This window comes from Typopeltis vanoorti, chromosome 11 (genome assembly GCF_054136105.1).
Source record: "Typopeltis vanoorti isolate ZY-2024b chromosome 11, IOZ_Tvanoo_1.0, whole genome shotgun sequence".
Lineage (NCBI taxonomy): Eukaryota > Metazoa > Arthropoda > Arachnida > Uropygi > Thelyphonidae > Typopeltis > Typopeltis vanoorti.
The window spans coordinates 76,268,575-76,295,095 of NC_143559.1; the positions used below are offsets into that span (position 1 = coordinate 76,268,575).

General features: G+C 35.4%; 1 protein-coding gene across 1 annotated transcript in view; it reads left to right on the top strand.

Annotated features, from left to right (window-relative positions):
* The window catches only part of LOC150101760 (serine/threonine-protein phosphatase alpha-2 isoform), a 118,907-nt gene that overhangs the window by 79,378 nt on the left and 13,008 nt on the right, over positions 1-26,521 (top strand). Inside the window, exon 6 of the mRNA XM_090400961.1 lies at positions 17,471-17,605. Within this exon, the coding sequence (XP_090257087.1) occupies positions 17,471-17,605 (135 nt within the window). The remainder of the gene's footprint in view (positions 1-17,470; positions 17,606-26,521) is intronic.

Genomic DNA, 26,521 nt, shown 5'->3' on the forward strand with positions numbered 1-26,521 from the left:
CCATTTACCATGTGGAAAAAAAATTGCTGATTATTAGTGTGGTGTGCTAATTAATAATACAGTAAATAATGATAAATTTATTGGTCAAACAATACATTCTCCTAGTAGTAATATGTTGCTTTGCTGTCCTTTAAATAAGAGAAGTTTCATTATGAGTTAACTTGTTTAGAAATAGGGTTTTAATTGTTTAGAATGTGAGAATATATCTTCTTGTAAGGATATATTTTAAACATAATAAATTTAGTTTAATCCTTTATCCAAGTGTAAGCAAACAAAGTTTGCACCTGAAGTGAACTTTGTTTGCTTACACTTGGATAAAGGATTAAACTAAATTTATTATAGTCTAACCAAGTGGGAAAAAACTTCCAACATCTTTCTCTAAATCCAAAGTAATTTAATAATAAGGTGAGACACCTTTTGGCGACTCGTATAGGTAAACATGACTTCTCCATTACTTCCACCTAAGTATCACCACCTCTGGGTCTGGCTCCCACTGATGAGACCTCAATTAAGGTCGAAACTGGGTAGTGGCCCCTTCCCTTAATGCATAGCATTATACATGTCCACAAGGAGATGTGCTTTGCATTATGAGAGATACTAAGACAAGTGATGAGAGCTTAGTCCACCTTTACCACGAGTTGCATGTCCTGAAGATATCTTCAGGACATGCAACCTGAGGATAAAGGATTAAACTAAATTTATTATATTCTATCCAAGTGGAAAAAAACTTCCAAAAAAAAATATACTTTGAACCTGCAGCAGGCTGACATATATTGATTTATTATGCTTCACTATGTACTATAGTAAAACTTGAGTTTGTCTGATTTTATATTCTTTGGTGTGTGTGCCTCTGAATCAAAAAGTTAGAATAATCAAAGAAAGTGTGTTGTGAATGATTTTGAATTCTAATTTATTGCATAGAAAATAATTATCATCAATGTTATGTCGTTACTTTCTCTATATATTCTGGTTTTTATATATATCTATTCTATCTTTCTATCGCTATTTTACTTCTTCAGATGTCGGGCCTTTAATATGCTTACATCTATTTATATCTAGGACTGTTTCCTCTTCGGATACTGGCAAATTTATATTATGCTGCACCAGCCAGTATACTATAGTAGAAAAGGATTCCTACTCAGGGAGACAATACTAGATTCTGAGGCTTTCTTACACAATATCTTACTTTAACACTGCCATATAGATTCAGATTATTGCAGTTATGACCTAAATCTATAATTATATACACTTCCTAATTCCTTCCCGCCAAAATAGGTTCTATTTTTATAAGTGGTAGTTTGGAATCATAATCAGGCATGACTCAGGTTTAGGCAAATATGACATGTTTATTGGAATATCTAAATAGAATACAAAATTTCATACACTCAATTATGACTCAATACTAATTAAAACTCGAGTTAAGAGGTTAACATATTCTAAACTAAATCTAAGGTCATAAAGCATGCGAAACATAGTAACTGCATATTGGAATAGATAGCAAATGATATGAAGTTAAGCTAAATTCCTTTCTGTAATGCTATTCATAAAACAATATAAACAAACATTCTAATGTTACTCAGTTACTAAAATCCACACTTCTAATCTCATTAAGTTAATTCTATTACATGCAATACAAAAGGTCTCTTCTAAACAATTCTTCTTACTCTGAAAGGTGGTTAACTTTCTAATTAGAGACTGTCCACAGAGTTCTTTAGAATACTGTCCTTAATTTCACATTCGCAAACAATCATCTCTCTTCTAATGAATTTTTTACACAAAATAGAGTGATTTTAGCTTACCGAACTTTTTCCGCGTCTTTCAGCACCACCTGTACATCTGGTTACTTCTTGTCTATTGGCTGTCCTTACGCCAATGTAGGGATTACGCTATCTTCATTATTTCTGCTGAAAACTGACTCAATCTCTGCATTTTAGGAACATTTTGATGGGACTTCTCAGCGATGGCTTGATTCCGCTAGGACTGGAAATTTTACCTTCAGCTCTGCGTAGAATCCTTCTCCATTTTTAAGAAAGCCTGCTGTCTGACATCTTATCTTAGCACAGATGCTTCTTCTCCCCCCCCCCCCTCTTTACGCAAACTTCCGAGCCACCAAACAGGAAAACGATATGACAAGAGAGACCTTGATACGACGCTCATCCCCCTTATATTCTTCGTTAGAGCGCCCCCTTTTTCGGAGTCCCTATACGCGTCAACATACGTTCCGTGTAAGCTTCTGCCGCCAGCGTTATGCTGGACATGTGTACTTGTATACTTTCTAAGAATTATTACTTAGTAACTATCTGGTGACTCACAGTTAATCTATACAGCTTAAGTGAGGCTTAAAATTAATATTAACAAAATTCTTCCTTTAAGACATTCTCTAATTTAATTCTAGTAGTGATGAAAAGATTAAAGTACATGGAATATAAGATAAAAATTGCAAATTTATACATAAAGTGAAGAAGTTTCACTTTTGATTTCAGCTGATGTGCAGGTATTTCTCTTTATTAGTAAGTTTAGTATGTTAGACTCTGAATGAATGATTTCTTTGCAAGATTCCTTCATTCAGGATCTAACACCAAATATGAATTAGCATAATCTAAATCTACGTACCATGTAAACACATAAAAATGTAATATAAATTATAAGAAAACTGTTTTTGAAAACATTCACAAAATTAGAATAATTTTTAATGTGGTTCAAAATATTAGAATGTGAAAATAAATGCACACAAATTACAGTCAAAGGGAAACAACATGATAATTAGTACTTTGTTGCACCCCCCCCCTTAGCTTTTGTGACTGCTCGTAAACATTTGGGCATATTATTTGCTAGCAGTTCACAGTCTTTTTTTTTTATCAAAACATGCCCATCTAGTGTGGTCTTGGAAGTATGACAAGAAGCTGAATCTTGCTGAAAAAGGAAATCAACATCACATAAATCTTCTGATGCCGGTAACATAAAGTGCTGAAGAATTTCTTGGTACACTTTGGAATTGAATCTTTCATACACAATACACAGCATACCTGAACCCCCCCCCCAAATCTACGTTATAGAGATTTAGATACATTCACACCCATCTCCTGTGAAAGTACCTTACACTTCAGAAGAGGTTTTCTTCATCTTCATGATATTCTTTAATCTCCTCTCATCTCTTGATCTAGTTATTACCTTTCGACCGCTGATGCAAAGATTACTTTGAAAACTCTGGTTTATTAGAATACTGTTTCAGTACTTTACTCAGATTTGCTTGAGAACATTTCAATTCCTTAGCTATAAACTGTTGAGTTTGGCCTTTGTGTAGAGACACCATACAAAACTTCTTAGCTTCTGATTCATGGGTCACTCATTCGACCCATGTTTAGCAAATGATTAACTAAAATTCACATGCAAACAATTCCTCACACATGAGTCAATCCCACAGCTACTGAAATCTATGCTATTTCTGTGCTCTCCTCAAAACCAAACAGACAAATTTGGAATATTGTAATATTTTGAACCACGTTAAAAATTATTCTAATTTTGTGAATGTTTTCAAATAACAGTTTTCTTATAATTTATGTTACATTTTTATGTGTTTATGTAGTTATTATAATCTACAAAGTACGTAGATTTAGAAGATTCTAATTCATACTTGATAATAATTATTTTCAATGCAATAAATTAGAATTGCAATTCTAATTTATTGCATTAGAATTGCAATACATTCTACACACATTTTCTCTGATTATTCTAATTTTTTGATTCGAAGGTGTATATAATACCACTGTTTTTTGTTAAGCGATGAAATCCTATAGAAACAGTGATATTTTAACTCATTTTACTTTTTTATTTTATTTTATTTTATTTCTTGAATCTTCACTTCATTACTCAAGTCCTAACAATAAAAATAATTTTATATTCATATAGTTTGGAAAATTCATACTTTTGTGACATTAATATCATGAATTCTCCCAAGCTGCTGTAACATATGGTCAAAAAATAAATAAAAAATAAAAATAATAATAAAATAAATAAAGAACATAGAAATTCTGAATAATGAGATAATGACATATGCTACAGGAGCTTGCTACAAAGCTGCTGTAGCATATGTTTTCAATCCATTTATCCTTCCTTTTTTTTTTTTTGATTCAGCTGTGAATAATATGAATAATACTGCATACCAAGTAACATAAAGCATTTTAACATCAGTGATAAAATTAGTGGTTTAAGACAGGTTTATTCATATTTTTTATATTGATCCCATAACATGAGAGATCGAGGGACCTATAAGCATATCAGTGCTGTGTGTGGGATGCAAGTGAGTACTCAGAAGTTTCTTCACAATATTTTGAAGAGTTGCAGGTTGTAATTGTTTGAAAGCCTTTTGAAAGGCTGTTCCAGAAGTGGCGGCAAATGGAATAAAAGAGGAGGAGGAGGAGAAACATGTTCAGTGTATTTGCAGTTGCAAAGTAAAGGAGTGCTGGGTAGCTGCTGCTGTATTGACAGGTGTAACAGAAAGTGGAGGAATGATGTTGCCAGTTAATGGAGCAATGCCCATTTAAATACCTGTGAAATAGACAGAATCGAAATATTGTATCTGTGGAATAGAGGGTAATGTGAATCTGTAAGAGAGGGATCATCTGTGAGCTGAATTGCTCTCCTCTAGACAGCATCAAGAATTTTTAGAGAAGTACCAAGTAGTACACCACCCTAAACATATGAGCAGTATTCTAAGGATGGGCTGATTTGGGATTTGTATAAAGTTTAGAGCTTGTTGGGCATAAAATAGTATCTTGAATGAAAGAAGGTGCTAGTTTTTTGGATACTGAGGAAGCTATCAATGTGATGTGTTTATGCCAGGAGAGACTGGAAGTAAATATAAGCCCAAGCAAAGAGATCTAAATATGTCTGGTGATTAATGTATTGCTGAGGTTAAGGGTAGGTGAGCTGAGATCTCTTTTGTGAGAGTAGAGGTAAGACTGTTTTGGTGGCATTGAAGGCGACCAGCTTGTACTTGATCCATTGAAGGATAATACGTAGATTGGTGTTTAAGGCACTGGTTGTAGATGATCTTGATGTCTGTGCACTGTATAGTTTGTCAAATGAGTAGATAAACGAAGAGTACTATCATCTGAATAGGATTAATGGGGTTTTTGAGAGTAGGTCATTTTCAGGAGAAAGAGGGTAGGTGATAGGACAGAGCCCTAAGGTACTCCTGCATTTGTGGTGAAGCTTGAAGAGAGGGGGTTCCATCCACCATGACATGCAGTGAATAACCAGAAAGGAAGCTGGCAACTAGTTACACGGAATGACAGGTAAGCTAAAGGATGGCAGTTTGCTTAGCAGATCTGGATGCTAGACATGGTCAAAAACCCTAGAAATGTCAACTAAGTGCCAGATAGTATAGGAGATACAGAACAGGTGCTAGTTAGCTCTGGAGCACAGTATTTGAGAACAGTTGGAGGGATGCCATCAGGACCAGAAGACTTTTTAGTTTCCAAGTTATTTAGTAATTTTCTGATGTCTTTTTGTCAAAAAACAGGTGGCATATGGCACTTAGATTCCAGTATGGTAGGAGGTGATTTCCCCTAGTCATCTATATGTGAGTTCGAGGAAAAGAGTGATACTAGATCAGCTTTATCTTTGGGTCGAGTAACGATGGGTGCCATCAGAATGAGATGGGTGGAAGGGCAGGTGAGCAGAAGTTGTGTCCAACAGCTTTAGCAAGGGATCAACAGGCACAGCTTCCATTTGGACAGGAGGCAAATTTTCTGATGTTGGCCTTGATGAAATCAGATTTAGATTTGCTGATGACTGTTTTGCATTTGTTGTGTTCTTTGCCTATACTAAGTATAGGCAGAGTATGAAGCTAGAGATCTTGATGCGAGTTGAAGAAAAAATTCACTAAGCTGAATTTTTTCTTCAACTATTTTGATACACTTTCTGTTGAACCAGGGCCTGGAAAACAGACAAATAGTTTTGATAGAATGGGGGATGAAGACCTATGTGCCAGTGAGGATAATTTCTGTGACTTGTTTATAGCTGGTGTTAGGGTTAGATTAGCTGAAGCAATAGTCAGACTAAGGAAAGGAGGAACAGAAATTTTGGAAGTCGTCCCATTTGGCACCATTCATAATGCCAGAGGATGCAATGTCAGAAATGTTTGAGGAAAGTGTTCTGTGAGAGAGGAGACTTGCACAAGATTATGGTTTGAGTTGCTCAGAGAAGAGGGTGACCTTTGCAATGTATCAGGAAGGAGAACTGGTTAAATCGCACTTCTAACTACAGACTTGCATATCTGTTTCCAGCAAATTCATGATGAGCAAGGCATGTTATTAATGTATGGTTGATTTAAATGGCATTCACATTAGCTGCTCCTCACTGTCTGTAATCAGTATACAAATGAATTATTTTTAATACATTAACAGTTATTTAACATGTTTGGAAATTCATAACTAAACATTGAATACCTAAAAATCCTTGAAAAAAATAGTTTCAATCGAATTCTATTCCCCCCCCCCCCATCCAGAGTAATTGGGAGAGTGAATAGGGTTACCAGGAATTCATGTAGGTAGATGTAAGATTGTATTAAGTCATTGCTTATGACAAAGATTACTGCCTTCCATCCAGCTAACTTGGTGGTCTTGGAAAAGGGGAGATTGGAATTGTGGTGTTGAGATCTCCCTAGGAAGATAACCTCACTATTTGGATGGTTGGATTGCAGATGGATGAGTTTCATGAAAGGAATGTGAAGAGATCTCAGTGGTTATAAGAATTTGGAGAATGGTAAATGCAGCAAATGAATATTACTAAATAATATAAGGAAACCTTGATCCAGAGGAGATCAAAAGCAAGGGATTCTAAATTTGCTATTCCTGGGAATGTAGTGTCGGATCTCACAAATGGGATTCGTGCATCCATTTTGCACAAATTATGTGCAAAATTCAAACAGCAGAAATGAAGTTTCTCAGAAAATCAGCTGGATATACCAAGTGAGACCATAAAAAAAAATGAAGAAATTTTACAATCCCTGAAAATAAAACAATTAATTACTACATAAGACAGTATAAATAAAAATGGGTAGAACATTTAAATCGAATGGACAACAGCAGACTACCAAAAATATTATACAGATACAAAATAAGTGAAAAAAGAAGAATCGGAAGACCAAGAAAGAGATGGTATGAGACCACAACAGGCCATTTGGCCTAAAATCCATGTTAGGAAGAAGAAGAAGAAAATGTGCAAGATGGATGTCAGAAATGTTCACTGATGTTGTTACACTCACGTGTAGACCCACACTTCACCATGCAGGCATTCAAAACTGAAAATCCTACAGAATAGGTTAGTTAGTCCTTACTTCCAGAGTGTCTTATGTCTGTAGATGTGGGTGTGTTCATGGGGCTGGTTTCCTTATTCTGGGAGATGAAAAAAAAACCTCTACCTCCAGACAATGGTTCCCTCACGGCATGAATAGGAATCGAACCCAGGTTTTTCCGACCATAGGACTTTGTCTGTGCCAACTGAGCTACGAAGGCTCTCACTGATGATAACAAAACAAAATACAAGTTTCAAACCAGTTTTAACTTATGGATCTGAGAGTGGGGTCAGAAGTAAAACACTTGACCAAAGACTAGAGACCGCAGATATGAGAGTCCTGAGAAAGATTAGAGGCGTGAACAGATGGCATCAATGGCAATATCATATTAAAAACGAGGATATTAGGAAAGAACTTGACATTGTCGGCATCCAGGAAAACCATTAGCAGAGCTAACTCAGGTAGTATGGTCACTTAAACAGAATGGGCGAGGAAAGATTAGCAAAACAAGTGTTCTCTGCCAGGTTGGTAGGAAAACGACCCAGAGGAAGACCAAGATATAGGTGGATTGATACGGTACAATGTGCCTTAGATGATAGAAATATAAGATCTGATAATGGTAATATTGGAGTCTTGACAAGTAATAAACTGATTTGGAGGAAAATTGTAGATAGGAAGTTAGTAATGGTGTAAATTTTTCATGTAGTACTATCACATCCTGTACATCCCTTGAAGGTACATGTCAGGAATTTGATGATGATTGTGACAAGAGATGAAACTTTGATTTCTTGCATGATGCCAGAGTGTAAGCAGCAATTGATGTAATGTCAGCATAGTGGCTCTCCAAATACAAAGAAATTCATGCAGGTTCTTTCCTCAAGGTACAACAATAAACATATTGTTGTACCTTGAGGAAACAAAAAATAATTATTGTCAAGTGGAAATTGTTCTTGCTTGGCTCTACATAGGTCAGTCATCTTACATGCTCCTTCCTGTTGACAGGTGATGTTTGCAAATGAAATTGGAAACAAATGTTTACCATTTTATTTAAATTATATACATGTTAGTTTTTATTACTTTAATTATTGTATAAAAGTTTTTAAAAAACTGTTTTTTAATGCTTTATGAATTTTAACACGTTTTTATATGTATTTCTTTTTACATCTTTTCTACACTGATTTTTATCTCTTTTTACTGTTTACTTATCTTATATATATATTATATATATAATTTGTCTTTATATACAGAATTTACACTCATAAGATGCTGTTTATATGTTATATGTGTTCTGGTGCAGCATGATCATAATGTCTTGCACCAGTAAATCAAAAAACAAACAAATAAGCTTTTCAACATCACTTCTTACATGCTCAGATCTGCTCATTGCAGTCATTACTTTTCCTTCCAGCAACAGTTTTCATTTGACTCATACCAGAACATTTAATTGCAGTCTACCTTTCTTATACAGTTTCATCTGTTTCTTAAAGTAATCTCTCATATTCACGGGCTGTAACTCCTTTCTCTTCACACTCCTCTGCTAGTATACTATGCATAATCTTTGCTTGCTATCTCAACTCATCATTGCAATATCTAAGTACCACATTGACTACCCTTCCCATTATTTTCTCTCCTCAACAACCACCTCATGATATCCATTCCCACATTTTCTTTGGTCCTAGTCAAATTATTCATTCTCTACTATCTCTACACTTCTTTTGTTTGCTTGCATCTCATATCCAATGCTTCAGTTGCTCTGCTCATTCTACTTCCAGGAAAAAAATGAAAGAGAGAGAGAGAGAGAGTTTTATTTCATTATTTTGAAAGTCAAGTATGAATTCATTTTGGCACACACTACCCCATTTAGGTCAGTTAATTAACGGTACATTCATTTGAAGGATAAATAGTTGAGAGATCACTGTAATTGTAGGCAGATATTTCATCAGAAGGCAATACACAAAAATATGGATATCACCAGAAGTAAAAACAAACTACTAGATCATATAATGATTAAAAGAAAATGAAGAAAATGTTAAGAGCAGTGAGAGATATTGATGTATATACTGACCATGCTTTTCTTATGAAAACATAAAAATTATATTACATTAATAAAAGGAACAAAAAAAACAGCATTTATTATATAAAAGAACTAGAAAATATGCAGTCATATCAACTATATCACAAAACCTGCTCTCTGTGACTAGTGAAGTTCTGACCAAATTTTCATTGTCAAGACTGCTTTAGCAAATTTTTACTACAACTAAACTATTCTTGTAGTCCTCATGAATTCACTATAGTGAGAATTGACTATAGAAATAAAGAAAACTGTGCAGTTATAATAATAATAATAAATAAATATACATTGTAAATAAATTTTCATTATAGGAAAAATTAAAAAAAAAAAACATAAAAAAAACTTGATAACAGGAAATATTGAAATCTCACAAAATTTCTAAAGTGATTTTTGTAAGTTGCAAGGATATATAAAAATATGAATTAAACAGTAAATTAAAACTTAAGAATTGTATAAAATAATAATACAAGAATGAGATAAAATAATATTGAAAAGAAAATACAGATGGCTATAGTGGCGCACTCATGATTTAATCTTGGGGAGGGGGACCGAGTTAAGTATACGATTTGAGAATACACACTATGCATTGCATAAGACCTATGACTGAGCATCTGCAGTGATCGCCAATACGTGATACCCATGATCTCCTTTGGCCTGGCTTCGGCAAACGAAGTAGCTCTAGGTCCGACGGAGCAATACTTCATTCGCCTCACGTTCAGCACTGGCCGTGATTCCCAAGAGCTATAGGGTATTCCCACCTTATGTGACCGCTAATTCATAAGTAGTATAGAAATAGAAGACACGACATAATATAAATAAAAAATAATAATTTTAATTAGGAAAAGATTTTTGGAATATTTTCTAGTGTTTTTTTCTTTTTTGGGGGGGCGGTTAGATCCCCTTGGCCCTAACCTCCCCCCCCCCAAAAAAAAAAAAAAAAAAAAAGAGTGTGCCACTGGATGGCTATATAAAGAAATCAAAAGAAATGCAAGAAAAGACCAGGTACTATTCTTCATGAAATGGAAGATTGATTAAATGAAACAGAAATAGCAATAAATAAGAATTATACAAAAAATTATACCATTATAAAGATATTGGAAAGAGGAAAAGCAGGAGAGTATGAAACATGAAATAAAAAAGGTAGGAAAATAATAAATGTATAAAGCATCCTTTTCTTTAGTGTTACACTATGATCAGCATTCATTTCAGAAAAATTATAGAGACTACAACTGTGTTAGAAATAACTATTTTAATTTCCCGATGTTTCAACCTTCATGTAAGTCATCTGAAGTATGCACATATATATACAGAGATAAGCTATATTACATTTCACATAGTATGCCAAAGAGACAATGATATGATCAAGAGTTATTCTTCTGGCCTGATCTCTAGTGAAAAAGAAAAATTAAATAAAAATAAAATAAAATAACTACATCAAAACTATATTCTATTTATGACAACATCAGAGAAAAATTTCATATAGATAGTTTTATTACAGCAATAGTGATGTCCTAATTTAATATTAGAGTTAAGAACCTGGATTACCTACAGTCCTATTTATAATTAACTCTTAGGCAGAAAGGTTATGTGGATAGAATATGTTTCATCCACATTTTTGGGATTTTTAGACCATCATTATTGTTAAGATTACGGCACTTGATAAGAATTTCACAGGTCTCCTTAAATTTATGTTCATACCACGTTTTGGTGTGAACATAAACTATGTAGAGTATTCAGAGCATGATCAGAATGGCTGGCTTTACCATAGTTATTAAATTTACTGTGCCGTTTATGTTCCTTTTTTTTGGATGGGAATTGTGCATCTATATATGTGTTAAAAACACACAACACTTTATAAACAAAATCAAAGACATCACACAAAAAAAAAAGTGATTTATTAGTCAGTTTTGACTTCTCTGCCCTCTTCACAAATGTCCCAATCGATAACACATTCCTTTACACGACAAATTCCCTCCCAATATCACAGTGCTCTTTGTACATGCACTATGTTCTGGCTCTTTTCCTACAAAAAGAAGGCACAGCCAGGGGCTCGCCATTAATCCCCCCCCCCCCCAATTGCTAACTTTTTTATATGGAAGCTTTTGAGCAATGTGCTCTAGATTCCTCTCCTTTAAAACCCAACGTATCTAGCTTAGATATCAGTTATCAGCAATACCTTCCTGAAAAATGGCTATAGCCAAAATACTATCAACAAAATTCTTCACAAGACCTCACTTAAAAACAAAAAATAAACCAGGTTACAATAAAACTGTAACCATTCCATACATTAAAGGGATATCAGATAAAATAAACAGAATACTACTGAAATACAACCTTAAAGCCACTTTAAACTGCTTGCAAAATTAAAGAACTTGCTCAACTCATCAAGGATCCACTTCCTCCGCTGGCCCACCCTGGAGTATACAGTATTCATTGCACCTGAAATTTGTCCTGTATAGGGGGAAACAGGATGCACAATTCCTATCTTAAAAAAGGAACATAAATGACACATTAAATTTAATAACTATGATAAAGCTGGCCTTTTTGATCATGCCTTAAATACTCTACATAGAATTGACTGGAAAGGCACCTGTTGTTTACATCACACTAAAACGTGGTATGAATGTAAATTTAAGGAGGCCTGTGAAAATCTTAACAATAATGATGGTCTAAAAATCCCAAGAATATAGAAGGCACATATTCTACCCACATAACCTTTCTGCCTAAGAGCTAATTATAAATAGGACTGTAGGTAATCCAGGATCTTAACTTTATAACATCTTTAATGTTAAATAAGGATATCACTTTTGCTGTAATAAAACTATATGAAATTGTTCTCTGATGTTGTCATAAACAGAATTCAGTTTTGATGCAGTTATTTTTTTTTTTATTTATTTTTTTTTTATTATTCTTTTTTTCACTAAAGGTCAGGCCAGTAGAATAACCATTGATCAAATCATTGTTTCTTTGGCATACTGTGTGAAACATAATATAGCTTGTCTCTCTCTCTCTGTATACTCCAGATGATTACCTTAATATGAAGTTCAAAATGTTGGAAAATTAAAATAGTTATTTCTAACATGGTTGTACTCTCCATAATTTGTCTGTAATGAATGTATAAAGCAATTAAAGGAAATTAAAAATAAAAAGTTATATAAATTAAGTGGATATTAAATCCAGCATTATTTCAAAGCAGAGTGTAGAAACTATGAAAGTTTTGTAAAAAAAAAAAAAAAAAGTTGACCAGAGAGCCTACGGAATACTCACCAGCATTTATGAGTTGCCCTAGCATGGACCATATAGAAGACATGAGCACTTTGCTCAAGTGTCCATATATTTGCCTTTTATTGGTCCATTTTGATAAGGTTTCACTGACCTGACAGCTGTTTCAAACTGGTTGTTTCTCTTTAGAGACCAAGCAGAAACATTAAGAAAGCAAAAATTCTCTTTCAGTACTAAGGAACTTGAAGTGTTGGAGAGGTGTATTTTTCATATTCTTGTATATGGTCCACATGGCAACTTGTAAATGCCAGCGAATGTATTCCTGTAAGCTGTCTGGTCAACTTTTTTACGAAACTTTCATAATTTCTACACTCGGCTTTGAAATAATGTTGGATTTAATATCCACTTGATTTATATAATTTTGCATTGCCAAACTGAAACTTTTTGGCTCTTTATTTTTGAAAAATAGAAAGGCTTGCAAGTATAGATAACTCAGGGCCCATGTTCCCTGTAAGCTGTGTGGGTGTGCATGCACACACTGATCAAAAAGGGAGCACACACTCATGCCTAGTAGCTGCATACACATTTTTTTGCTTTCAGAATTTCTAATTTACAGTCAATTTTTGAACATACTATAAAAATGAATTATGTGATAAATCATACTTGTCGCTTATTTTATTTTGTAATTTCTCAAATGTCTCCACTTCAGTTATGACGCTCATCCATTCCAACTTAACCCTCTAATTAGCTGCCTGTGCTATGTGGGCAAACTGATGCTGATGTCAGCAAGCTGTACAGGCATATTTGTTTAGACTATCTAGTCTAGTCTAGACAGTACAGTCACTTGAACTCATGTGACTGTACTGTCTCATGAGTTCAAAACAGTGATGGATACAGTTTTGGCTGCATGGATTCAAGCAAATTAATTTTGTGTTTTCAGTATTACAGGTTATAGCTAAATGAAAAAAGGACAATATTATTATGAGAAACATTCCATTAATGGTTTTAACGTGGTAAGTCTTCAAAATGTCTCTTTTGAAATTAAAACAGAAAAGAGATGAAAATTTGTTTATATTTGAATAACTGGACAAATATGACATAATTAAAATTACTAACAGAGAACTTCATGGGGAGGGGAAGACTGATTGCTTTTTTTTTATGTGCCTCCCCCATAGTTCAATGTTTTATGCCTATCATACATTAGTAATGTGGGTGGGTTACAGCTTAGTTAAAAATAAAACTGTGTTTTAAAGAATAAATGTTTTTTATTTTATTTATTTTTTTTCTCCCAGCCATTTCAGACTTCCAGTAATAAAAGCAATAAAAATGATCTACCACCTCAAGACATTCACACACATCACAGTATCATTCAAATTCACTGCCTGCTGATAAGAGAGTGGAGACTATCAACTCAGGCAGCACACACTTTAGAATCCAGAAAAATATAAGAGTAGACAGTTGCTGGAGTGGACTTGACAAAGGAGGAGCAGGTTTAAGACAGCAGCATGAAGATGGATAGAATGATAATTGAGAGATATAGGAAGAAATGGATACAGTTAAAGAAAGGAGCACAAAATAGAATCAGGTGGAAATCACAATCAGGCTGTAAGTTCACCTAAGTTTGGAGTGAAAGGAATTAAGTAAATATTGGTCAACCTCCACCATACACTTTTTTTAAGCCAGCTACACATATAAATGGCATAACTATATCAATTGGACCTCTAGTTCCTTGAAAGTGGTTCTAGTTGGTTATTCATTTGTTGTTAATATGTAAATATCACCAGGACTCTAGATCATTATATATGCAAAGTGGATATTAGATCCAGCATTATTTCAAAAGCTGAATGTAGAAACTATGAAAGTTTCATAAGGTAAGTTGACCAGAGAGCTTATGGGAATACACTCCCCAGGATTCACAAGTTGCCTTAATGCAGACTACTTAAAAGACATAGGTGCCACCCAAGCACCTGTATATTCGCCTTTTATTAGTCCATTTTTGATAAGGTTTCACTGGCCTGACAACTGTTGTGAACTGGTTGGTTCTCTTTGGAGAGCAGACAAAAACCTTAAGAGAGCAAAAACTTTCATTTAGTACTAAGGAACCTGAAATGTCAAAGAAATGTATTTTTCGTAAGCGAACGCTCGTAAGTAGTCCGGATTAAGGCAACTTGTGAATGCCAGGGAGTGTATTCCCATAAGTTCTCTGGACAACTTACCTTATGAAACTCATAGTTTCTATATTTGGTCTTGAAATTTTGCTGGATTACTTTGCTTATAATTTTGCATCTCCAAACTGAAGCCTTTGGGCTCTTTATTTTAGTAATTGCTCTGGATCATTGTTCCCCAAACTTTCAGTACTGTAATAATAATATCTTTTTTTTTTTTTTTTTATATTATACATACACACTTATATATTATTGTTTATGTACTTTCTTATTATCAAAACTTCAAGCTGCGAATTTATATTCTTTTTCCTATCGGTTGTAATTACCGAGTTTGCAATTGTTGCTTGAGCTAGTTCAATCACTCTTAATCTTCTCTGGCTATAATTTAATCCCCCCCCCTTCTCAAGGTCGTATGTATGCTATTTTTCATGTGTACGTAGTCAAGATTCAGGAAGTGCTTCGGGCTGGAACCAATTCCCTTGTCTATCTTGCTGACTTTTTCTTGCAGTGATCTTTAAAATTTTATTTGTTTTTTAGACTGTACCATTAAAGATCGCATAGAGGAATTGTATGTCTTTCCCATACATGCAAGAGAAATATCCAGCGCAACACAGAAATACTTATAAAATGTAATTCTAATTCAAGCAACGTTTAAACTTAATACCAGTCATTCGTGACTATTCTATCTTCAGGACACACACAGGTTCTATATTTTATGAGACAGTGCATTGGTAAGGCAGAATCAGGCTAGCTATTAACAAACAAAACAGTTTATTCATTCTAAGTCAAGGCAATTACAAAGATTAAGTCTACACATATCAAAACGTCTGTCTGATTAACTTAGCTAAATAACATTGGAGACAAAGAAAAAGCATGTGTCTGGTTCTCCACTCGATTAGATTAGCATTTCTTGCTTAAGCTTAAAGACAAGGACTATATATATAGATTCATAACAATCAGACACGTGGATAGACGTATACACATTCTAACTTGATTTAACTCAGGCTAAAAACGAATTAGGCATAACTAAACTTTACAATCAGTTTCGAAATTTAGCAAATTTCTCTGAACACTGTAAACAATTAGTTCACAATTAATTAGAAGTGCGGCTTTCTGACTTCACAGAAATGTTCTTTACGCTAACTAACTATGGGATCTGCATTCTTAGCCTTAATTTTCACAATCTAGGAAAGTTCTACAAAATTCTTACTTGCAACCTTGTCTGCTAGTTCAGCACACTAGACCCCCTAGTGCTCATGTGTTGGCAGCCTTCGTCTGAGTTAACTGAAAAGAGAACGTGGCTAGAGGGAGCACTGGCTCTAGTCCTGTTGTACGAGATATCTCTACGGTGTTCTTCCAAACGTAGAAGGATGGATTTAGCAGTCTGGCCATAGTATGGCTTTTCACAATCACATAAAATCTTGTACACTCCTGGAAACTGAGTTGGAAGGTGTTTCTCTTTAGGTTTACTAAGTATTGAACTTCAGAACTTGCTTTACTACGCTCCCAAAACTTCGTTCAATACTTAGTAAACCTAAAGAGAAACATCTTCCAACTCAGTTTCCAGGAGTGTACAAGATTTTATGATTGTGGAAAGCCATACTATGGCCAGACTGCTAAATCCATCCTTCTACGTTTGGAAGAACACCATAGAGAAATCTCCTACAACAGGACTAGAGCCAGTGCTCTCTCTAGCCACGTTCTCTTTTCAGTTAACTCAGATGAAGGCCGCCAACACATTGTGAACTGGACTCAAACTTCTAACATCCATGTGTGCTATGATGAACTCGAGAGAAAGATTGTCGAATCTAGAGAAATTTCTCTAGATTCTTCACCTATCAACAACAGCCTAAGTTTCAATCTCTGATGCACACGTTGCCTCTGTTCATTATTGGCGCACTCGTGACAGCGCGTAGTCTACGTTTATTTGGAACTCAAGCTCGCATTTTGTTTTCAAACACGTTACTGTCTTTTGTACTTGTTCTGTTAATGCAATTTTAAGTCTCTGTAATTTTTTATATATTTCTTTGATTGTGATACCTGAAGATGTTGATCAATTCAACGAAACTAGTAAACTAGTAGTATCTTTTCAAATATACCATGTCATCTCTTTATCTCTTGGTATCAGTCATTAAAACTTTTTAATATTTCCCACCAAGTTAAATGAATTATATTATCTTGCCTTTCTTTGACTGGTTCCTGAATCAGTTGATCTCTGGCACGGGCAAGCAAGTTTTTTCTCCAGAAACTTGGGTTTTTGTCTCGTAAACTCAAGAAAATCGATCATACAACCTACACTATTTCTGACATTAAAAATATTGTGTTAGGGTCAGGGACCTCAAGATGGTGGCTCTTGTTAACCATCTCTGATTGGCTACCAGTGGAGATTGAACCGTGCATTCAGTCTCCAAAAGTTAGATAAGGCTAAAAAGGCCTCTCCTACTCTCTATAATGAAATAAAAGGCATTAGCTGATTAAAAAAAATAAATAATATATATAATTTATGACTCATAACTTATGGTGTATCTCTAATGATCATTGTTTAAACAACAAATGATTCCTGCATTATAGTATGATTAGTGCTGCACATTATTTAATCACTAGGTAGGAAAAGGGGATTGAGGAGATGTTTTAATTTAATATTATTTTTAAAATGTAATAATATTTTATATAGTACAGAAAGCAGACAAAAAATTAAATTTATCTTTTCAGGTTGTGGAAGATGGCTATGAATTTTTTGCTAAGCGACAGTTAGTGACCATCTTCTCTGCTCCAAATTATTGTGGTGAATTTGATAATGCAGGAGCATTTATGAATGTTGATGAATCACTCATGTGCTCTTTTCAGGTACATATAAAAACCAGTCATTGATATTGTAATCTAGTTATAAGTTCAGATTTTATTAATGCCCAGTAATTACAATAATAAAATTGTATTTGGATTTTTTTTTATTTTGATGATGCTTTATAAAAGTTCTTATCAACCTGTAGTTTGCAGGTGTTTTACACTTAACTCCTTCCCTTCACTTTTTTCTGTTTATCTGTTTAGCTATTCTTTATTTATTATTATTATGATTCAGGCCTCCATGGAGTCGCAAGACTTATCCTGCCTACAATACACAGTCTATCATACCACTCCTCGAATCCATTGACCATGCATGCACTCAGCACTCAATCAGGCAATGCATTCCATGGTTCAACCACCCTCCATGCAAAGAAACCACTTCCTACCCTCTTGCTCATAACTTCCAGGGATGGCCCCTTGTCCTCACTCCTTTCCTCTGTTCTACCAAATGAAAGAACTTCCCAGTATTAACTTGTAACCACCTCCCAACAGTTAAAAAAGTCTCAATCTACCAAACTCTGCAGACGACGCCCCTCCCCCAGCCTATTCCTCATAACTAACATTATGCAGTCCTAATATCATCTTTGTTATCTGCCTTTGCATTTTTCTATGGTTAATTTATCCCTTCAAATCCTGGGGGCCAAATTTGAGCAAAGTAGTCCAGGTGTGGTCTGATCAGAGCTTTATACAACAGAATGACAACTTTTTAATTTCTTCAGGTCAGCATCCTTCTCGTTGCAGCAGTCCTCTGGGTTGCCTTCACCACCTTTGCAATATGTTCCATGAATTTCAGGTTTGTATCAGTTATCACCTCTAGATCCCTTGCCTCCCTCACTTCCTCCAGTACAGTTCTTCCAACAGAGTATACAGCCTCCCATCAATATATCCCAAACTTGAAGACTTTACATTTAGCATTATTTAGCAGGGCTACCACATCTGCACTATTACTAATAACCCTTCCCAGCTTCATATCATCTGTATACAACTGAATATCCTTCTGCAATCCATTGACAATGTCAATGATATAAAGGTCAAATAATACAGGTTCCAGTACTGAGCCCTATGGGACCCCACTTGTAACCTTCTGCTATTTGATGCTGTTACCCCCCATACACAACTCTCTGCTACCTATCAGATAGCCAATCCCGAATTCAGTTCACTAATCTGACATCTAATCTAATGTGCTGCAACTTAAATATCAGCTTATGCGGTACCCTCTTAAATGCCTTTGTAAAATCCAAAAAAATGAAAGAATATGCCTTTTCCTCATCAACCGCTCTTGTCACTTTATTATAAAAGGCAATCATATTGCTAAAACAAAACCATCCCTTAACAAATCCATGCCAACTCTCACAGATAACATTACCTTCATCTGCCCAACACTGTAAATGATCCTCACTAATTTCTCCAAAATCTTAACAACTGTTGATGAAATACAAACTGGTCTATAGTTTGATACTTCCAGTCTGCTACCACCCCTCCAACTCATCTCCTTTATTCCAGATACTTCTGGCATTAGTATAAAGAATCAAGGCATTGCACTGTTTCTATACATATTATCTTCTCCAGACTCCACGGTATTCAGCATTACCTGATGTCTTCCACCCTTTCTCCTTAGCACCTATTTCCACAAGAGGCCACCCCTACTACCATCCACCCTGATAATTCTAGTTTCCCTGAATTGACACACTGACTTGTTCAGAGAACAACATTTTCTCCAGATGCCTTTCATTCAAATGCATTCTCTTGCATACAGTTCCTTTCTGTCCCCAAATGCCCTCCAAGCATTCATGTAATCCAAGCCTCTCTTTTGACATATTCTGGCTATTATCCTGTTCATTATCAATGCTCTTCTCTTAGACAACACACTATCTTCCCTCATTTAGTATTCTCATACAACCTCAAGCATGAACCTCGGATCTCTTGCCACCTGATTCACACTGCTTCTCAAGTCGTTTGTGCTTACAATTACTCATCTCATCCATCCTTTCACCTTGATTAATTGTCATAGTCACACTGTCTATCATTCCTCCAGGCAAACACTGTGGCATTCTATCTTGTACACCACGGATCATTGAGTCTCCATACATCACATCTCTTACCACCTGCTTCTTCCTTGCTCACCTGCATCCCTCACTCTCTTTCCTCTAACACTTACCTGTCGTCCTGTCATCTCTCCATCCCAAGTTCCAGCACTGTCTTGCCTTTGTCTCATTCCTTTTCTTTTGCTGGTTCTCCTATTCTCTCCCCTTCTATCATTCTCATAACTCTTTCTCACTCCCAGGGGCCTCCTTATCCATTGGGCTAAATGGACTATAGCCCAGGGGTGTCATTGATTCATGGGTGCTTAAGAACCAAGTATGTTGAATTTTAATTTAACAATATTATAAATATTGTTGAATTAAATAAAAATGTGCAATGTCGATATATTTTAAAATAAAATTTTTTGCAGTGAAAGTTATTTAATTAATTATATGTTGTCATATCCCCACATGCTCTGTGAGGGGCACAGAGGTCTGACATATGTCACTTTACAGGCCAAAGTTAATCCCCTCAATAGAGTGCCAGCAGCATCGAACAATATGGCCTCTTCCAACTACTAACCGCATGCAGAGTTGCTTAATTTTTTGCATGAGTCATTAGTAGCAGAGACTCTATCAATCGACCAACCTTTGCTGGTGATTAATTATATGTATTATTTAATTGTTGCTCAATCCAATGTGGTGCCAAATTTTTTTAGGCCAGGGCGCTCCAACTTGTTAAGACAGTCCTGCTCACTCCTATTCTAATTCACTTTGCATTCGTGTTTCCAGTTGCCTAATCTAGTCTTTCATGCTTCTCAACTTCTTTCTGATACATTCCACTTCTTCTTTCAGCACATCTATCTCTCTCTCTCTCTCTGCAAGCTACCTACTACACTATCCATCCATCTGTTCATTGAGTATCCACAGATGCTCGGTGATGTGCCATACTTACTACACTGTCTACTTTTATTTTTTCATTCATGTCCTGCTCATTTTTCTTGCCCCTGATCACTACTCATCTCTCTTTCTCATTCGGTATTCACCCATTTCTGATGTAACGCGGCCGAGGTCCATTATGCTAATTTCTGAATCACAAAGTTCTTCCCATTTTCTGCTGACATGTTCTCTCCAATCTCTTACCTGCCACATATCTAACTTCTGGGATGCATACATGCCACAAGCACTGCATACTACAAAATCCCATAGCATGCCATGTTCTTTAAGAACTATAAAATATCTTAAATGGGGTGGACTTGATAATAAGTGATTGGCAAACTGAGCTGCAGCCATTATTTAAACACTGCACGAAGTATACTACAAACTATACTGAAGTACAAATTCTCCAACTGCAAATTACCCATAGACTATGCATTGTATCTAGCTTAGATTCCCTCTAATAAGTTAACCTTCATTATTATTTATTAGAGTTTTATGTTTTTTTTTGCTACTACCTCATAACATGTTCAACTATAACTTCTCTCTCTGGCTGACTCCCCCATTATTCTCTTAATTATTAGTCATTATATATTCTAGACATTTTGTTTAAAGCATCCAATTTCATTTATATTGATATATGATTTAATTTCTGATGTGATTCCTCACATTTTATAGAATGTATTTGTAGTAACAAACAACATTTTGACTTCGACACGTATATCTCCAGCAGTACTGATGTAGTGATTTTTCGACCTTATTCCCAACTAAGACCGAAAAATTAATTATTAAATGGATTTTTGTAGTTTCTGAGAACATTAAAACATCAACTGCATCATATTTATTACTAATTTTCTGAGCCCTACATACTTAGGATTATACCTATTCACCTTTATATAGATTTCACCTGCTCATATCAGGAGTATTCTTTAGGTCAGTTTTTTTTTTTTATTATCATCATCATTGTGGATTATGCTGTGATTTAATCAACTCCTTCCTTTTTTTATTTCATACTTTTTTTTGCTTTTATTGTATTTTTTTTATCTGTTTTATTGGCTAATGTTGATAAACCACTTCATTGTAACTTAATTCTAGTAATCTCATCAGTGTTGGATTGAATACTATTTAGAGCATAACAGTTTATTAATGGTAAATAAATTATTATATTTGACATTTTGGCTCTTCCATGTTGAGGCTGTATTCAGGAGTGATATATACGAGGGTGGTCTGAAAAGTTCTCAGTCTAATAATGAAAAAACAAGTTTATAATTTAAAAATTATTTTTATTTTTCAATATAATCTCCCTTAAGACTAATAAATTTATTCCAGCGATGCTCCAGTGCTATTATCCCATCCCTGAAATGGGTCTCAGTAAGATCTGCAAAATATCCCTCTACAGCTGCAATCACCTCTTGATTCGAAGAAAAACACTGACCAGCAAGGAAGAGTTTTAGTTTTGGAAAGAGATAGAAGTCAGAGGGAGCCAAATCTGGGGAATAGGGTGGATGTTCCAACAGTTCATAGTGCAGGTCCCTTAATTATCCCATTGCCAAAACACCTTTGTGGGCAGGTGCATTGTCCTGATGAAAGATGATTTTTTTTCTTCTGCAAACCAGGTCTTTTCTCATGAATTTTTTCGTCTAGTCTGGTTAAAAGATCAGAATAATATTCTCCGATTATTGTTTTACCATTTTCAAGATAATTAATAAACAAAATGCCTTTAGCATCCTGAAACACTGATGCCATGACCTTTCCTGCTGATGGAACTGACTTTGTCTTCTTTGGTGCTGAACAACTGGCTTCTATCCACTGTTTTGACTGCTGTTTGGATTCTGGTGTGTAATGGTGAATCCAAATCTCATCCATAGTAATAAATCGACGCACAAAATCAGTTTTATTCTTGTTAAAATGCTCCAAGCACTGTTCAGAGATTTTCATGCTAGTGAGTTTTTGATCTGCTGTGAGCAAGCATGGCACCCATCTTGCACAAAGCTTTTTTATTTGCAATTCTTCATGCAAAATGTATCCTACACATTCTTTTGAAATGCCTATAGTCTCAGCAATTTCACACACTTTGACTCGCAAATCATCCAATACCATATCATGCACTTGATCAATGATTTCTGGTGTTGTTACACTTTTTGGATGTCCTTCACGTGAATCATCTTCAAGGCTGGTACGGCCATGTTTAAACTCGGCACCCCATTTCTTAATTGTCGAAAACAAAGGAGAAGAGTGCCCATAAACTTTTATGAACTTTTTAAATGAATTTCTTTTGGCATTAAACCTTCTTTCACAAAGAATTTTATAACCACACAATATTCAATTTTATCCATTTCAAGGGATACAGACAACACTTTTGCTTCAGACAGCTGTATAAAACAAACTACTTGATAGAATGACTTGCAATTTCACATGGATGCTTATGACAGATGTACCAGCTTAAAAAAAAAAAAAAAAAATCTTGCCGATAGTGTTGCCATCTATGAAAGTTGAGAATGAATACCAAGAAATGTAGATTTTTCTCTCATAGAGAGTTGCATGATTGAAATGTCTTGCATTTGGAGTGGTGAGTTCGGATAGTGTGAATAAAATAGGGTATGACAGATGGTGCGTGTGTGATATGTGGCCTCCTTTGTTGAGTTCCTGGAGGTTTCTTGTATTAGTAATAATAATAATTGTAAGATGGACTTGCTTCATAGTAGGAGCAAATAAACAAAATAAATTTTTGAGTTGTACATTACTCTTAAAATAGAGGCTGATATTTATACAAAATTAACGAGTTAGCAGAAGACACTAGCATATATGAAATTGATTATGACCTTAGTAAAAAGTAACCTCCTGGCAAACTGATACTATTTAAAAAATTAAAAACAACACTCCACTCTGCTGTGTTCACTAATGTGCTATCAGAGACATTGTTCTACTATTGCAAAACAAATTTCCACCAGCTATTATTTCCCTCTTCTCACTTTCTGCAACTGCGATACTTTCTCTTGTGAAGTATCCTGACTGAGGAAGAAAGTCAAAGCAGCCTTTTCTCCCCCAGATTGCCAATTTTTACTTGGAATCTTTTGAACAAGCATCTCTAGATTTCTCTTGCTCTTTAAAACCAAGTATGGCTCAAGTATGTGGATGATGCATTTGTCATCTGACTACAAAAACTAGTGATGCCTTTCTTTAGCTACTTGAATAAACATCATAAAGAAATTTCACCTTTGAATATGGAAAGCAAGGTTCTCTTCCTTTTTTTCCCCCCCAACAATCCTTTGATCATTTCATTATCTTTCATTGGATGGTCTGTCTTTTCTGAACAAGCCCCCCCCCCCACACACAGGATAATATATGCATGAAAACTCCCACCATTGTAACCATTATTGACATAATAATGGTTACAATGAAGTAACTATTATTGTATTCAAAATCCTGTATAACAGCTTAGCTGAAAGAAATGCTTATTATAATTTGGCAGTAGCCACCCTGTACAACAATGGGATTTTTAAAAATAAGGGGGGGGTATTAACAAATAGATCTTTAGAGTATCTTTCACTCAAATCCCAGGGAGGGGGGAGTGACTTCATGAAGTTATAAAGATTCTTCTTCTTCTTGATAGCCCTCTCAGGAGTACCAAATCTGCTTCATCTTTTGCCTTTATGCATTGATGAAGCAGAACTGTCTTAGTAAGATGGCATATCAGATATTGTCTCAAGAAAATCAGGTCTGTTGGGCCATGCTGTTGATACTAACTACAGAACTGATTGGGAAGAAATCCAACTGTGACACCATTCCAAGTTCTGGTACAACAGAAAGTTTAAGGAAGCATACGGATGTAATGCCATTATCAATTTTCCCAACCTAAATAAACATGGTAATCTCAAGGCTTCAAGAATTTGGTCTGCTATCTGATCTCATCCATCCACTGCAACATACAACATCATACTCCATCCAGAACAGTACATACTGGAGAAGTGCTACTTGTTAAGTATTAAAAGGATACTTACCAAGACAGGTCATCAAAATATTTACAAATATGTACTTCATCTGATGTTCAGATGAAGTATATATATCTGTCATGTAAAGACTGTCTATGGATATACAATATAAATATCATAAAGGTGGAAGAGGTTGGTTCTGCTAGTAGAAAAATGGAAGTACAAATCTTATAAAAAGAAACAAACATATAACCTGAACATAAGGATATTCTGGATATCTTAAGTAATTACTTTGAAAAAAAAGTTGTAATAGAAAAGCAATAGCCTGTGTTGGAAAATATCTAAGAATATAGTCATTGGTACATTTCATTATTGGAGATAGAAAAGGTGTCAGAAATCTGAAATGCGGAAAGACAGAATAGATGTTATTTTATCAGAAAGGCTTAAATATGGTATAAATGTTTTTCAACAGCTCCACTACATTATTCAGAAGGTCCAGTTGTAGATAATTGGAGTAGAGCCTTCACAGTAACTATGAAAAGGGATATAAAACAATGTGAAAATTAGAGGAATTCTCCACTGATCATTCACAGTTTAGAAATTATGGGAAATGCTGTATTTGTTTAGTGTAAATGAGGCATTACATAGTGGTGTATATCCTATTATTATTATGGGCAACTCCAAGGAGTCCTTAGACTCATCGAGGGAGACCCTAAACATTATGTCAAGAACTATTCAGCATTCACACAGTATTTATCATACTTTGCTTTGAACCCATTCACAGTCATGACATTCCACAACAGACGCTGGCAGCTTATTCCACTCATTCACCACTCTCCAAGTAAAAAACCTAGTTCTGACACCCTTGCTAACTACACTCTTGCTCAGTTTCCATAGATGGCCCCTAGTTCTCCTATCACCACCAGTCCTGTTCTGGAAAATTTCCTCTGAATTAATTTTGTAAAAACCCCTCAGTAATTTGAATGTCTCAATCATATTGCCCTTTTTCCACCTATACTTAAGTTGTAATTAGCAGTTAGAATTGAAGGTCGTACATTATTCTTATTATTACGGGCAACTCCAGGGAGTCATTAGACTCATCGAGGGAGGCCCCAAATCGTATTCATCACAACTATTCGACATTCATACAGTATCTGTCATACCTCGCCTTAAACTCATTCACTGTCACAGCATCCACCACAGACTCTGGCAGCCCATTCCACTCATTCACCACTCTAAAAGTAAAGAACCCAGCTCTAACACCTTTACTAACCACACTTTTGCCCAGTTTCCATGGTTGTCCCCTAGTCCTCCCACAACCAGCCCTGTTCTCAAAAATATCTTCTGAATTAATTTTATAGAAACCCTTCAGTAATTTGAATGTCTCAATCATATCTCCCCTCCTCCGCCTATCAACCAATTTTTGCAACCCACAAATCCTCAACCTGTTCTCATAAGATTCATCCACAGACCTGCTATCATCTTGGTCACTCGCCTCTGGATTCTCTCAACCTCCTCCCCATCAAGAAGAAACCTAGGTGACCAAATCTGGGCACAGTAGTCGAGATGGGGTCTTATCAAGGCTCGATACAGAGACAATAACCTGCTTGTCTCTGCTTGTCAACGTATTCTTCAGCAACTAAGTGATTTGATGAGCTGATTTGGCCACTTTTGCAATGTTCCTCCCTAAACTTCAACTCCTTATCCACCAATACTCCTAAATTTCGTGCCTCATCAATTTCCTGGAGTACAGTTCCACCGATGTGGTATACTGCTGCTATTCTTTTCACCCCCAAATGCATAACCTTATACTTTGCCACATTAAACTGGCATCCATTCTCCTTAGCCCAGTCTTCCAATCTATCCAAATCATCCTGCAAAATTTTGACATCATGTGGATTCACTATTGATCTACCCAACTTTGCATAATCAGCAAACAAATGAACTGTTCCTCTCAGATCCTTTCCTATATCGTTAATGAACAAATGAAACAGCAGTGGTCCAAGAACAGAACCCTGCGGCACACCGCT